The 16,184-nt window shown below is 47.6% G+C and overlaps 2 protein-coding genes across 9 annotated transcripts in view; both read left to right on the top strand.

The window, feature by feature from the left end:
- LOC119063668 (urea transporter 2) overlaps positions 1 to 7,251 on the top strand; it is a 395,692-nt gene extending 388,441 nt beyond the window's left edge. For 3 of the 8 annotated variants that reach the window (XM_053664412.1, XM_037165112.2, XM_053664411.1), the window contains 4 exons: positions 1,202 to 1,349; positions 2,008 to 2,142; positions 3,236 to 3,285; positions 6,125 to 7,244. In XM_053664412.1, the coding sequence (XP_053520387.1) occupies positions 1,202 to 1,349; positions 2,008 to 2,142; positions 3,236 to 3,285; positions 6,125 to 6,325 (534 nt within the window). In that variant the 3' untranslated portion in view covers positions 6,326 to 7,244. Of the gene's footprint in view, positions 1 to 1,201; positions 1,350 to 2,007; positions 2,143 to 3,235; positions 3,286 to 6,124 lie in introns of those variants that run through there. The other 5 variants (XM_053664407.1, XM_053664409.1, XM_053664406.1 and 2 more) reach the window with 3 other exon arrangements.
- A 6,020-nt stretch (positions 7,252 to 13,271) lies between these two features.
- Positions 13,272 to 16,184, top strand: part of LOC119063678 (urea transporter 1) — a 40,423-nt gene continuing 37,510 nt past the window's right edge. Inside the window, exon 1 of the mRNA XM_053664136.1 lies at positions 13,272 to 13,349. The gene's annotated coding sequence lies outside the window, so the exon portion shown is untranslated. The remainder of the gene's footprint in view (positions 13,350 to 16,184) is intronic.

Genomic DNA, 16,184 nt, shown 5'->3' on the forward strand with positions numbered 1-16,184 from the left:
TATGGTCATGATGGAGCATTTGGTCTGTTGGCCACGTCATGAGAAACTTGAATGTGGGGGACAGAGGCAGTAAATGTCAGAGAGGATTTAAACCTCCCCACAGGTCTGAGACCCCATGAGTTCCTCTGTTCCTGTGCCCACTGCAGAGCCCCAGGGGCTGACCAGTGCCACCGCCTCACTGTAAAACTCTTGACTGTCCTGCCTCCCCCCTCCCTTGGGGATGCCTCAGCCCCCATTCTGTTCTCGGTTCCCGGGGTCACAGCAGACTGTGCCTGGGGCTCCCACAGCCCCACAGGGCAGAGTCCTCTCAGAGGACACAGGCTAACAGAAGCCCTGACTCATCGTAACATACACACACTCTGGCCCCAGGCCTCTGCTTCCCCTCCACTCACTGCCCAAGGGGTGAGACAAACCCCAGGTCCTCCCGGCACAGCCCGGAGCCTCTCCCCTTAAACACTATCCCAGCTCAAGGGGCCTTGGCCAAACTCCTATGACACAGGGTCCAATCCCAGCCGCTGCGGGAGACTGTATGCCCAGGATCCTTTCCCCAAGCGCAGGGCACGTGTGCCAGTGCCCCCAGGCCCCGGACCCTGACCTCCTCAAACCCTCCGTCCACCCATGTGATGCGTGGGAGCCAGATGCCAGCAGAGTGCTCACCCGTCGGCCACCATTAGACAAGTTAGCCATCAAATAGCAGATGCAATGACATCGCCTTCTCGGGGCTCTCCCGTGGGTGCCAGTCCGCTTGCTCACCTAGACTGGACTAACGTGACCGCAGCCTGGACACGTTGTTCTTGAAAACACAAAGGACCATTTTGCCAACTCATCTGCTGCCGATGAGCCTTCTACTCATCCTTTTATCTTTAAAAGGAATGTTAGCAGAGGGTTTTTAAACACCAACTGTGATCGAACATCTACTTTTCTAATGAATAATGCCCTCATTTGAAAGGTTTTCAGTTTCCCTTCACGGGGCATTTAGTGACTTACACTCCTGTCTCTAAACCAAGGAAACTTAACACCTGAACCTCTTATGTGCTAAGAACTCAAGACAAAAACAGTTAAAGCTCACGGTCCTTTTAGAGTTAACGTATTTGAATAGTAGTATCTTGGACACCTGTTGCAAAATGTTAGCGTGGAGGGTTCAGCGCCAACTTTTTTCCAGCCGAGGGTAAAACTGTCTCTTTGCATGTGGTGCCCACAGCTTCTGAGAGCCATCCCTGTCGGAATCGGCCAGGTGTACGGCTGCGATAACCCCTGGACTGGAGGCATTTTCCTCATAGCTTTGTTCATAGCTTCACCTCTTATTTGCTTGCACGCTGCAATTGGATCCACCATGGGGGTGTTGGCAGGTCAGTATCGTCACTCCTCCCGTACTAAGGCACCGTACGGATGTTAGTGTCTGGGACCAACTCCAAAAAAATGGTAACATGTGTCTTCAATGCTTCACCCACTTATTTCTGTAAACTTTCCCTCATTTCATTGTGCCAGGTTTTTTCTCTTTTGGATACCAGTGTCCTTATGCTCCTGTGAGCAAAAGCTGCCCTCAAGAAAGACTTTGGTGTTAGTCATTTACATCTTAGTATAAATTTAAAGTTTGGGTTTCTTCCCATCATGTTTATATATTGAGTCTTATATCAATCAAATGATGATCCAAAGGCGATATCCTCCATTAGCGAACATTAAGATATCAATGAGGAAGGAGAAGTCATCCTCTTTTTGGCCAGGGAAGGACCATCTCTGAAATGCTTAAATCAGCCTTCGGAGTTCCTACTCAAAGGGTCTCTTCTACTCATGACAGCATCACCACTAACATTCATGGTGGCCATGGGTTTCCTGGAGGTGTTTTTTCACTGAATAAAATGCTAAGTTCTTTCTTATAAATGTCTACGAGGATAACCAGTCTGGGTTTCAAGGACCGCAGTGGTTTCCAGGGCCACGAGGAGCCTCAGGAAACCTGTGCCTCCAGCACGCACGCACACCCGGCACGATGCCTGCCTTCTCTCGCAGCTCTCACTCTCGCGACCCCCTTCGACTCCATCTACTTCGGCCTGTGCGGCTTCAACAGCACGCTCGCCTGCGTCGCCATAGGGGGCATGTTCTACGTCATCACCTGGCAGACCCACCTCCTCGCCATCGCCTGCGGTAGGTACTGCCCGGGATCCCCTCCGCAGCAGAAGAGATGGCCGGGTCCATCCCCGGGAGGAAAACCACCCCGTGAAAATTCTGCTGATCCTTTAAAGATTAAAGTGAGGATCATTTGCTTTCTAAACGGGTTTTTTATTTAAATCTGTTCTGAATGATTGGTTAGGGATAAATATATTAAAAACCACTTTCGCTGAAAGCAGAATGTTCAGCCACATGAAGACAGATTTTTTTAGATGGTGCTTGTTTGGTGGTTGCTGTTCATGGGCTCTGTCTCCTGTGATGCTACCTTCCTAGCCAGAGAATGGAACTAACCGACAGAGCAACACTTACGCAAATTTATCTTTATATTTGAAGTCGGGTCATTTACATCAGATACAGCAATTGACCTTAAGCACCCAAACATTGACCATAGGACCTTCAAACTGGACATTAGGTTATGGGATATGGTCAGGATATGGTCAGCTGGGCACTCAGTGACTCTCTAATAAAGGTTCATTGTTAACATCCTAGGGACAATGGGATGCTTTTAGTTGAGAAAGGAAGGGTTCAGAAGCAAAGCCCAACTACTCTGGCCCATTTTCACAGAACCTCACCCATAACTGGTACTTGGCTCTTCCCAGTGGTCAGCCTGGTCATGCCCTCCCCATGCAGAACCTGGGAGATGAGGCAGTCGGTGCACTTGGTATTCTTCAAGTTCACAGAGTGCTGCTCCTCCCTGGAAACCCATATTATGCTCATAAATTGTGCTGAAATACACCAGCAGGGAGTTCTGGGATTCACTCCTCTTGGCTGCATAGTAAAATTTTCATTTATGGTTTATGCCGCTAAATGTTCCTTTCCTAGAACGCAAGGTGGTGGGACCCAGGAGAACTGTAACAGCTCAATTCTGGCCCTTTTTAACGAAGTTCATCTGCTGTCTTAGGTGTGCCAGCATTTGCTTGGAATTTAACACTTTCCTAAGCTGCCAAGCAATGGAAACAAAACTCGATTTTTTGTAATCTGAGAGCGAGCATAAGCTGTATGGGAGAGAGCATGGAGATGAAGGTTGAGGTGCTGTTAGTCACGTGACTGTTTTTTGGTTCCGTTCCAGCCCTGTTTGCAGCCTACCTGGGTGCCGCCCTGGCTAACGTGTTATCTGTGGTGAGTCCCCCTGAGCTAAGAATGTGCCAGAGCACCCTTCCTGGTGTTCTTGAGTCTCCCCAAAGCCAACACAAAGCCCCTCCTCTGGGAAGCCTTCCCAAGTTCATCCCTCTTGTCTCAAATTCCACCCCTCCCCTCAGTTCCTGCTGGACATAGGAAGTTGAAATGTCAGGAGTCACTCAGTCAGGACCATTGTCACTGGGCCAGCAATTTGAAGTGTTATCTCAGAAATCAAACTCCTTTCTGATAGAGCTCTGGTTCTGTCATCCTCTAGAATTAGTTTTAAATCTTTATCGTTTGTTTTGTGTGTTTATGGATCATCTGCCCCACTCGTTTGTGGGCCAGCTGCTTGTTCCAGAGTAACTAGCATGGCGTCAGGGGTCCTGAGGGGAGGCTTTGGGGGAGACAGGGAGCCAAGCCCCAGGCAAGCCTGAGAGCAGCTAGAGCTGGTGACTCTCAGCCCGTGCAGCAGCCCGAGAACCCCTCGTGTGAGCCCCCGGGTGGTGCGTGAGGTTAGGAGACACCACGTGGCCAGCCCAGCCCCCCTCATACACAGGGAGGGTCCCAGGCCCCAGCACAGAGTGCTCAGAGCTCAACCTGTAGTCAGTGCCTCCCCGTCTTGGATGAGGGTTCAAGGTCACATCTCCCATGGGCAACCAGGAAAAGTCTGTTGGTCCTGCCGGTAGAGACAGACGTGGGCATTATACTCACACCTGTCTAAATCCCTTCCTAGTGAAATTGGACTTGGCATGGGAAAGAAGTTTCTAGGCATAGAATTAGTCTTCACTGATACCGCGTTAGGTCCCCGATGGGCTAAGTCTCTCCTCTGAGCCCCATCAAATTTTGTTCATGCATCTGCGACAACATGTGACACGCAGTACTGTGGTGACTCGAAAACACTCAGAGCCTGTTCCAGCTTCAGCCTGGTGCTCCTTCAGAACGGAGACCTGGTCACATCTTCATCTCTGTCTCTAGTACCTATCACAGTGCCCAGCATACAGTAGGTGCTCAAGAAATGCTGAAGGAATGAAACCTTAAGGTCGTGAGCTCCATCACTAGAGCTGGGACTAAACAGTGGGCCATCAGAAACACGGACGGGGGACAGGAGGGTGGAGCAGAGCTTCTGAGACTCCTGTCTGTTCCCATCATTCTTGGACCCAATTCCCCCAATCGTCCACCCAGTACATGCTTGTCGCTACCTTCCTTGGGGACAGTCCTGGAGGGGATGTGAAGCAGGAGGCTTTGGTTCTTGTTCATAGGTATCTACGGTTGACTGGCCCTTTCCTCTGTTGCAGAGAAGTTACAGGTTACACCACTCAATTTAGATATTTTTCAAAACAAAGTCACATGTGCTATTATGTTTAACTCACTGTGCTGGCCTCTCTTGGGGATGCAAAAACGTGCAGACTACTACACACTCTGAAGGAATTTCCGGTCCTATGGATATACAAGGGTCGAGTGACATGAGACCGTTCAAGCCCTCCACACAGACAGCACTTCGGAGCTCCCCTTGTCTGCTTTCTAACTGGCCCGTGTCTGTGGCCCATATCTTCAACGACGCCACCCTCGGATGATGACCACAAACTGAGGACCTTCGTATGCTCTAGGCACCCACTCTCTGAGTAGATATTATTATCCCTATTTTATTATTGATGAAACGGGTCTCAGAAAAGTAGAATGACCACAACAAGGTGATCAGAGCTGAGACTTGGATCTGGGTCTGTGGAACTCCCCACCCACATCCTTCCCACCATAGGACTCGAGGGGGAGGCTTCCCCAGACCCCCGGTGCAGTCCTAGCAGGGCTTTGGAAAGACTCACTGAGTGGAGTTCATCACTCATGGGTCTTCCTTACGGCTGCAGTTCTGGTACCAGGCTGCCATTGTTCTTCCCCAAGTCCCATCTGACAGTGACACCTTTGAGCACATGCATGGCCGGTATTGTTACCCCCATGGTATCACCTGAGGTTTTTATTCCTTATAATAAAATGGTATTTAGGGGCCAGGGGGCATGGTTTGACCTGCCTGGTAGCTGAAATTGCAGGCTGTATGTCGGCAAGCTATCCATTCCAGTTATTTCAAATAAAGAGCAGGGAAGAGCATTTTAAAGCTTCAGGGAATGTTAAGAATAGAGAACAGGTCAACACAATGAGAAAGGAAGCTGGGAATGGGTGAGCCTTGAGAAGAGAGGTAGCTGCTCTCCAACTCCAGCTCTTGGGATGTCACATGTCCGCCTCTCTCTGCATGTTACATGTCTGTTCTGTTTCCCTGTGTCTCTCTGTGGTAACAGACCCCCCAAATGGCCACCCAGACCAAGAGCCTCTGGACACAGACTCAGTGCCTCTTAGTTCAAATTCTCAAGAGAGGAATTCTGTTCTCAGGACATCTGCCAATGGGAAGCTGCATTTGAGTAGGTGTCTGTCTTTTGTCCAATCAGCCATGACTAAAGAAAAAAGGCCTTGAACTATAAAATGACTGTCAAAGCCATTCCTTCAACAGGGGCTATGGAGGAAGGCAGGAATGGCCACAGTTCCTTAAGTTAGAGATGTCGGCTGGCCAGATAACCCCAACAAAACTTGTCTCCTACATAAAGACATATTATAATCAGGTTCAAATGGCCGCATTTTGAAGTATGTAAGTATGTGAGTTCACCAGTAACACTGCCGACTGACATCACCGGCATGGTTTTACTCCTATGGATCCTGCATTCAGTATTGGTCCTATCAATTCCCACAAAGCACCCCCTCCTCTGCCCAGGGCTGGACGCATTTCAAAAGGCTGATGAAACAGGCCCGAGCATCTGACGTAACCAAGGCTCCTCTTGTCCATCCTTCCCCGCAGTTTGGACTACCAATCTGTACCTGGCCCTTCTGCCTCTCCACGCTAACCTTCCTGCTTCTAACCACCAACAACCCCGCCATCTACAAGCTTCCACTCAGCCAAGTCACCTACCCAGAGGCCAACCGCACGTATTACCTGTCCCAGGAGAAAAATAGAAGATCGTCAACCATAACAAAGTACCAGGCCTACGACGTCTCCTAAGTTGCCCTTTCCAAAACATGTCCCTGTAAATTGAGCCCTTAGCATGCTGCACATGTCCCCAGGCTGAAGGCCACTTAACCTCCCCTTCTGTCTGTCCTGTGATTCCCCACCCCCAGAGCAGTCCCAACCCCACTTATTCCCAAGCACAGGGAAATACTGCACGGTCACCACTCAGGAACCTCTCCGTTCTAAGAAGCACAGCACTTATCAAAGGTATGGGTAGTTTAGGCTTTGCACAGCTCACTCTACAGGAGCTTCCCCTAATGGGGATATTTCTTCTTTGGCAAAATAAGCCACATCCCTAAAGAGAACTCACCAAGAAGAAGACAGAGGTTGGTGACATGGTCATCCAACCCAGCCCCCCAATGCAGCAATGCACAGTGTCAGGAAATCCGCATTAGACTAGAAGGCAAAGGACTGGGTGTGCCCCAGCTCTGACACTAATGAACTCCTGCTGCCCTGGGGGAGCCACCCTCTCTCTCTCTCAGGCTCACTTTCTTATTGGTTTCATGACAGGGAGGGAGGCATCATCCCTTCCTCCTTAGAAGTGTTGATTCATCTCTCTCTCTCTCTCTCTCTCCCCCCCCACCCCCCTGTAAACTGATGAAATCAGCATGACCAACAAGTAATCGCTTAGAGTTGAATAAGAGATGGAAGGGTTATCTGGGGAAGGCCAGAACAGTTTTCACGGTCTATGGAGAATTACTCTCAAGTCGTGAGATGTTCTCCAGACTTGGGGTTAGGGGCCTGATTCACTAGAAATGCCAACATGTCTTTCTTCACATAACAGAAACATTTCTGGAAATGTCATAAGATGAAAAATGATCTTTTTCAACATTCAAATCATATTTTCAACAAATGCATTTCTTTTTGTAATAGAGGTAAACATAGTCTCATTAAACTGTTAGTTTTGCAAGTTGGCATCAGGGTTTTTTTTTTAATGCAGCTCACCTACATTGTTCACACATTGCCCAGGGGAGGGATTTTCCACAGTCGAGCAGGTGTCTGAAGAGAGAGGAGAATGGGTGGAAAAATTCTCAGGAGAGGTCTCAGTTGGTTCACCAAGGGGGTTATACAGAAAGGACAGTGGTCTCTTTGTGTCGGAGGTAAAGTACAGGTTGGTGACAACCCATCTCACTTCTCAGGCGTAGTCTTTCAGCCCGAGCCCCCAGATTTACAAACCCAAACGCTTTTGCTATTTAATGACTTCAGTTATAGCGCTGAGCTCCCTGAGCCCAGGGCCCCTTTGTGGGAAGCTGGGCGGCTCAGCCTTCCCACCCCTCCCCCCAGGAGTGTGGATGCAGCTCTCACGGCCCCTCCCCCACCTCACTTCCAGCTCAGCATGATGGGTGATGACCTAAGATGGGGCTGTGGGAAGGGGGCAAGAGGGGCAGAGAAGACCCTCTGTAAACGCAGCTTTAAGGAAAGAATTCCATTTGACTAAAATCCATCATTTAGGAAAAGCCGGCGTCCACATTCACCTTTGCTTCCCTCTGCCTGCACTGAGATCCTGGCCACATTCTGCCAGCCCAAGAGCACTGGGCTGCCTGTTTTTCTCCCAGACTGTATCCAGCCAGTTATGACTTGTCCAGGAAAATGGAACACTTCTCACTGCAAACAAATCTCCCACATAGGAAAGGGGAGAGAGTCACCCTCCGGGGGCTGCTTCTGAGTTTGCGGTCACACCTTGAGGCCAAGAAGGTCTCCGGCTGTATTTTAATAGCAGCGGAGTTACGGTTCTCTGAGGATTAGGCATCCAGGAATTTCACCAGAAGGCTGTTTATGCTCACAGCTCACTCAGCTGCCCCAGAACCTCGAAGTGATGACATAGAACTATTAAAATACCATTTTTTATGCATTCTCCAAAAAAGTGTTATAATCTGGTTTTATTAAGAGCAGGAAACCTCCGAGTGCATGCCTTTCTGATTATTGACCACTAACAAATCCCTTTAGCTCTTCTAAGTATTTCAATATCCTCACCTATAAAGCAAATTGAGTTGGCCTAGGATAACAAGCAAGGTGGAAGTAGACGGGACAAAATAATTCGACGTGAGAAAATGTGCAATGACCACAGGAGTCTATTCCAACACTTCAGTTGGGCATCAACAAAGGAGAGAGGGAGGCCACTCACACCAGCTCCCAAGAAGCGGTGGTGCACCCGGGCCCATCCCTCCCAAGGCCACATTCGGTACATCCCGTGGGGAGTTTGAAAGTGGCCATCGTGGGAGTCTTTACACCCCAGTAATTGGCAAACTACAGATCTGGGCTCTTTCCCCACATAGCCAGCTTACTGGCACAACGCTGACCAGCCAGTTTGGTAGGAGGAAAAGAGAACAATTACAGGACTCCTAACCAGAGTCCAGAAACCAGGGCCAGAAGATTCAATCCAGCAATCCTAGAGGGATGCCATAGCACATACAAAGGCATTTGAGAGAATCACCAAAGTGTACTCAGGCATAAAAGGACCTCTGAACATTTACCCACAGGGCCCTACATTAAAAAAACTACAAATAAGAAGAAAACAAATCTAGGAAATACTCTAAGAGGCATGAGAATACGGTAGGTGACCAAGTACCTTGGTAATGCTTATTTTTTTAATCAGGACCAAAGGAGGGAAATAGAAGAAATATGCATATAATGACCTAGAACTGGAATATTGAATGATGGCTGGAAGGGGCAGAGAGGCAAAAGAAGCAGGAGAGCCTGTTAGAATGCTTAGCTTGTACAAGAGCTGATAAGTTTAAAAAGCCCACAAGGAGGAATATACACGGGCGATAGGGGCAACCACCATGAGAACAAAATAAGAAACACAAATTCTGAACTAGAAGAATATTCTCTTACCAATGAAGAGGAGAAAAGCACTCTAGAAAGTCACCCAAAATGATAGTAAGTAAAAAAATAAATAGGGGGGTGGGCTGGGATGGGAGTAAAAAACAGAAAACTGTACTTGAACAATAATTAAATGAATTTTTAAAATAAATAAACGGAAGGCAGAAACTAGTCATAATATGACAGTAATTGATGCCAAAAAAGGTTAACTATTAAATTTACCACTGCAAAACAGAGATGCAAGGGTTGTACTTTTATAAAAAGAGCTAGCAATTTGCTGTTTACAATAAACACATTTGAGACCGAAAGACAGAAAATGTTTAAATACAAAGATGTAGTGAAATATACTAAGTAAATGTGGACTAAAATAAAACTAGGGCATCAACTATAATAGCTTGGAAACTGAAGAACAAAGAATGATGTCAACAAGCAATAGGGCAAGAGCACATAATAATTATAAACACACACGTGCTGAACAGTCAGCCTCAAAATGCATTAAGCAACAGTTGGCTGAACTGCAGGGAGTAACAAACCAACCAATCATTGTATCTAAGATTTGACCAAAAACAGAAACTGATACATCGAAAGAACAACACAGGATCAGGTATCAGGGATCTAAACAATAGAATTAATAAGAGCGAGCTATTACATACATTTAGGATTCTAAGCCCTCCTACTCCACATCCCACCCCGCAAAAGAACAAGCAGAGAACACATTTTTTTCAAGCATCCACAGGACATTTACAAACTAGACCATGCGTTATGCTAGTGGGAAGCTGACTGGTACAGCCATGTGGAGAACAGGTCCTCAGAATAAGTATAAACAGCCCCTGCAACCTGGAAATTCCCCTCCAGAGTACATGTGGCTCCCAGGGGCAGAATCACCCCTGTCCCCGGTGGGCCACCTGGAGGGTGGGCCATGGCCCAGCACGGTGGGCCATGGTGTTCACCGCAGCATGTGTTTGGGATGAACTGCAGGAGAAGGCAGGGGCAAAGTGGAGGGACACACGGGGTCCTACCCAGCAGGTAGACCCTCAGTATTATGCATGTAGCCATGAGGGTAGATCTTAAGAACCTAGTGCTGGGGTGAAAATAAGAAAATGATGTTTATAATCAATACCATTTGCATAAATTAAAAATGCATGCACATGCAAAAGAACAATAGGCATTTTGCAAGCACACAAATAAAGGTACATGGAAATGCCAAGAGGAAAAGAGAGTGGAGTATAAAAATGAAAAGACAGACACATATCCATACATTCAAGAGGGGCTTTGCAGAGACAGATGAAGATGATTTGCAGTGATGAAGCCACGTGACTAACTCAACTCTGTCAAAACACCTTCACGTGGGCGGGGCAGAGTGCACGCCCTGCTCTGCCAGATCAGGGCCCCAGCCGTCAGTGTCAGTGACCCCAAGGTGGGGGCCGAGTCCATCGTCAGGAGCCCACTGGGCCCCGTTCCACCTCCACAAGCATTTGGAGGCATTCTGGCCACACTACAAAGTGTTTTCTATATACTGGAAAAAAAAAGGTTCTGCCCTTTGCCTCCAAATTAGAATTCCTAGAGTAACAATGGTAATGAACATATGTATTTATTTGTGCTTTTAGAATGTTTTAAAATCTCTGCTGAAATGTGGAAATGAGGGGAAACTTTTTAGCTGTTGCTGAGATGACGGAAAGGTTGGGAAAAAAGACATCCCTGAACATAAAGGATATAGGACACAAACTGAGTTCAGGAAAAGCAAGGGCCTAAGTAAAATAATGAAGTCGCATAACCTCCTGCAGCCATCAGACCTCGCCAGCAAGTCGAGCAGAGGTGGAGAGGAAGGTCCAGCTCTCCTCTGTCACTACTGGCGGGAAGCTGATCTCTCGGAGCCTGCAGCTCACCACCCACAGAATGAGGATCACGCCTGCCTAGGAGCAGTGTGGACAGGATCAGGGAATGTGACTGGCCCATGCTGCAGGGCCCATCGGCACTGCAGGGATGGAGGAGCCCACCTCCTTACCCACAGTTCCCAGGCAGTCAGAGTAACCAGAAAGGCCCAGCAGAGCCAGGGCATCAACTCAGGGGTTTTCTTTACAATGTAAGTGTCCAGGGCCAGAGGGGTCAGATCAGAGCCCCTGTTTAGCTTTAAGATGTTCGGGAAAGAACTGGCGGGCTACCCATGTGGGGGTCCACCAAAGGTGCCCCTCACTTCACCATTTGAACCATCCTCTTTCTTCCTCTTACCTCTTCAGAGCAGAGCATCAGTTGTTCTACGAAAACTTCCTCAAGATGAACTCCCCGGAGGCCCCTTAAAGATACTACCCTGGGGCGGACCACACAGCTGTTGTGTTTCCATGACGTGGGTCTTTTCTCTCCAATTAGACTGCAGGTCCTGTGAGGACAGTGGTTGTAATATACACACCCACACAACACACATGCAATCCCACACACATGCATATATGTATGTTATATACACAGATGTGCACACGTGTGTGTGCTTGTGTGTGGTTTGTGCATTCACACACACATACCGATATACAGGGTGGGGCAAAAGTAGGTTTACAGTTGTTCCTATGGAAATAACTCAATAATTAATAATAATACAAGAATAAAACTCCATGCTTGTGTACTCACAGCTGTAAACCTACTTTTTCCTGCCCCGTATGTAAGTGTAGCTACACACACACACACACAGTTGTTTGTGTCTCTTTCCTTCATAGAACTAGCCCACGGGTGGGCACACGGGAGCCCCAAGAAATGATGGACTGAGTGGTTGGCTGAAACACCCTCCCAGCCGCATTCTCGCTCCCTCCACGGAGCCCCTGCACTCGCCCTGCCTGGAACGTGAGATCCGCTTCACACACCCAACCACACACATAAAACAGGCAGGAACGCTCAGGCAGGCCCGCAGGCCGAATCCTGCTTCCCTGACTTCCCGCCCGATCCTCCCCCCAACACAAATTCTCTGAAGAGTGTTGAGGGGAAGAACCCTTCAGAATGGACGCACCACCCGTCCCCACACATCTCATCATTTTATGGGCAATAACTTCAGCCGTCTCCAAACGTCCTTTGCCACCATCCTTTTCTCACAGAATTTCCACAGTTGGGACCCAAATCATGTAATGGTCTCAGGTGAGGCAGGTAAATGGTAGACCAGTAGCGTACAAATTTGAGCATGCATCAGAATCCCCTAGAAAGCTTGTGTAAGAGATTGCTGGGCCCCCACCCCAGAGTTTCTGATTGAGTCAGTGTGGAGCAGGGCCTGAGAACACTCATTTCTAACAAGCTCCCAGATGATGCTGATGGTCCAGGGGCCCCGCCGGGAGAACCACACTGTAGACTGAGAAGTCGGGTGTGCCACCGGTCCTCCCTTCTGTTGCGTGGAGGGATGCATCGGTCTGCAAACTCTTATGTAGGTAAGAAACATCTACAGTGCTTATTAAATTAAAACACAGATCTCCGGGCCTCAACTTCAAAGACTTTGATTTGGTAGCTCTGAGTGGAGCCAAGAATCTGAGCTTCTAGCAAACTCTTGGATTGTGCAGACACTACTGGATCAAAGTCCAGACTTCAAGATCATTGCAAAATGGTGCTTAGTCACTTTACAATCCAGTCACTTCTAATCCAGAAGGCCTGGCTGGATTAGAATCACCTGATTCTGATGCCCAGGCCCTATCCGAGGCCAATTAAGTCAGCAGTGGGCCTGGGAAGCAGTACTTTTTCAAACTCCCCGCGTGATTCCAATGTGCAGCCAGAGTTGGAAACAGCTGTGGTGGCTGTTTACTGGGCTTCGACCCACCTCCAATCAGAGTCACTCCCACCAACTTTTAAGCCGCGGCCGCCCTCAGGCCCCAGGGTAAGGAGGAACGGGAAGCACTGGGCCGGTGGAGGCAGGAGGGGTGTACGCAGGAGGCACAGAGGACCCTCAAAAATGAAGTGCGCCTCTTTCTCAGGGTTGTTGGGCCCTGGTCCTGCGCCCCAAAGGAGACTATATAAAGGGAAAGGAAACCACTAACAGGAAACATCCAGCACAGAAGGCAAGGGTTTGCATCGGCCCCAGAAGCCTGCTGAGTGGGCGGCCTTGACCCAGAAAGGAAGAGCGAAACAGTGAGGTGGTCAGCAGCACCTCTCCCCCAAGCCACTCTCAGACCGGGCACCATCCTCCTGGACCTATGGGCAGTGTTTTCCTGAAGGAGGCTCATGGCTACAGGTAAGAACCTGCAGGTGTGCTGCGTGAGCAGGTATGGGACGGGCTGCCACGGGGTGCGGACAGAAAATGGAAGGCCTGGAAAAGCAGTGACGGCAGGTAGGCAAATAGAAAAAGAGCTCTGTTAAGGCTTACAGTCAGGAAGGCTGGGCCAGGTAAACATCTAAGAGGTCAAGGAGATGGAGAAAAACAGAACACAGAGCAAGCGCAGAGCAAGTACAGGGGCCAAGTGGTCCTGTAACTGGAAGAGGGCAAACAATAGGCAAGTTCTGATGTTGAAACAAGCTCCACCCCTCTGTGAACTGCCTGGTGGGACCAGGGATGGGACAGGGACAGGGGGTGGCTCCCCTCCTTTCCCCACCACTTGTTCCTTGAGGAGTCAGTCTGGGTCAGAAGGACCCACCAGAGTGCTGGAGAGAGATTGTCGTCTATATACAGTGTGGCCGGAACGGGAGGGCGGGGCAAGGAAGGCCAGCTCCTTCCGATACCTCGCTGTGACTCAGAGAGGAGCTTGGGTGGGGGCCACAGTTACCGCTGATACTGGTGGGAAAGGGTCTCATTATGGTTTGGCATAACTTAAGGAAAGTATAAATGAGTTGCTCATTTCTCCCCTAAAAAACTTCAATTTATCTTTAGCATAAATTTTAATAGCTTTCATATTCTTTAAGAAAACTGTAGTTTCAACGTAAAATGTGATATTAACCCTACCACTTATTATTTTCATCAGCCCCTGAGAAAACTCTGTATTCATTGGCCAAAAAAACCCTATACCCATCAACAGTCACTCCCCATTTCCCCATCCCTTCAACCTCAGGTACACACTCACCTACTTTCTGTCTACATAGGTTTGCCTATTCTGGACATTTCAGATCTATGAACCCATATACTGTAATATGCAACCCTTTGTGACTGGCTTCTTAGCAAAGCATCTTCAAGGTTCACTATGTGTAGCACTGATCAGTAGTACTTCATTCATTTTTACTGCTGAGTGAGATGCCGTTGTGTTGTTACGCCACGCTTTCTATATTCATTCTGCAGGAAATGGGTATTTGGATTGTTTCCACTTTCTAGCTATTGTGATAATGCTGTTGTGGACATTTATTGTAAGTTTCTGTGTGTTTTAATTTCATTTGATATAAGAGGTCTCTCTGGAAAAAAGCCCAGCCATTGTTAATATAAGGAGAATGGTTTGCACAGCATCAGTGTAACCTGGCAGCCAGGGAAAGTGGACTGGAACACACACGTGTGAACAATGATCACCATACTAGTCAGTGCCATTGAGTGAGCCCATGTACTGTGTGGCTGTCACATTCAAAATGACTGAGCTACAAATCTGCATCAGATTTTGCATTAAGCTCGAACATTACTCCATGGCAATTATTAGGATGATTCAGAACGCCACAGCTGTGGGCAACTAGTGATTAGCAGCTTCGTCACAACAATGCACCCACTCACGTGTCACGACTCGTGCAGAGATTTTTGACAGAACATCTGATCACTCAACTGATTTGGCACCCTGTGACTTCTGGCTTTTCCTAAAACTCAAATCACCTTTGAAAGGGAAGAGATTTCAAACTGTTGATGAGATTCAGGAAAATATGACTGGGCAGCTGATGACAATGGGGAGAAGTGTGTGAGGTCCCAAGGTGCTTACTTTGAAGGGGACTGAGGCGTCATTGTCCTGTGTATAATGTTTCTTGTATCTTGCATCTTCTTCAGTAAATGCTTCTATTTTTCACGTTACATGGCTGCATACCTTCTGGACAGACCTCATAGACACAGGAGTGGAATTACCAAGTTATGTGGTACCCATATGTTTGACCTTTGGGGGGACCGTCAGACTCTTTTCCAAAATGACTGTGTCGCTCTACATGACCACCAACAGGAGTGTATGATGATTCTGACTTCTCCACTTCTTCCTCAACAGTTACATCATGTCTTCTTTGATTCTAGCCACCTTAGTGGGTTTGAGGTGATGTCCTTGCTGGTTTTGATTGCACTTTCTCAGTGGCTCATGCTGCGGCGCATGTTCCCATGTCCTTTTGGCCATTTGTGTATTTCCTTTGGGGATATATCCATTTATATCTTTTGCCCATTTTAAAAATTAGGTTATTCATTCTTTTACTATTGTGTTATAAGAGTTCTTTACACACTCTCAACACAAGTTCCTATCATGTATATAATATGAAAATATTTTTTACCACTCTATGGGTTGTCTTTTCACTTTCTTGGTGGTTTCTTTGAAACACAATTTTTTTATTTTGGTGAAGTCCAATATATCATTATCTCTTTTGTTGTTTGTGCTTTTGGTGTCATATCTAAAACAAAAAACCATGGCTTAATCCAAGGTAATGAAAGCTTTTCTTGAAGGGGTACATAGTTTTAGCTTTTCTATTTAGGCCTTCGATCCATTTTGAGGTGGTTTATGTACCCAGGGGAGGAGGGTCCTCAGTCTCTCGCATGTGAATATCCACTTGTCCCAGCACCGCTGATTGAAAAGACTATTCTTCCCCACTTATAGGAATTTTTTTCAGAACCCAGAAAAAAATCTGTAATTTATGTTCCTGCTGTTCTAGGATAGTAATTCCCAAACTGGTCTGTCATGAACCTTAATAAACACGTAACCAAAAAAATAAGAAAGTCACATGATTCAACAAGATCCAGGTACCTCCACCAAATAAAGTTAAACATCTCTCTTTGGCATAGGCTCCTCAAAGACTTTAGTGCCAGCATGATTTAATGACTCCCTCATCCTTCCTCTATCAGAGGATGCTTTTTGTGTGGCCACTTATTAACATCTCTAGAAGCACATGTCCAAGGAACCCAAGTTTCGGATGC

Source organism: Artibeus jamaicensis, unplaced genomic scaffold (assembly GCF_021234435.1).
Source record: "Artibeus jamaicensis isolate MK-2021 breed Jamaican fruit bat unplaced genomic scaffold, CSHL_Jam_final contig_354, whole genome shotgun sequence".
NCBI classification, from domain to species: domain Eukaryota; kingdom Metazoa; phylum Chordata; class Mammalia; order Chiroptera; family Phyllostomidae; genus Artibeus; species Artibeus jamaicensis.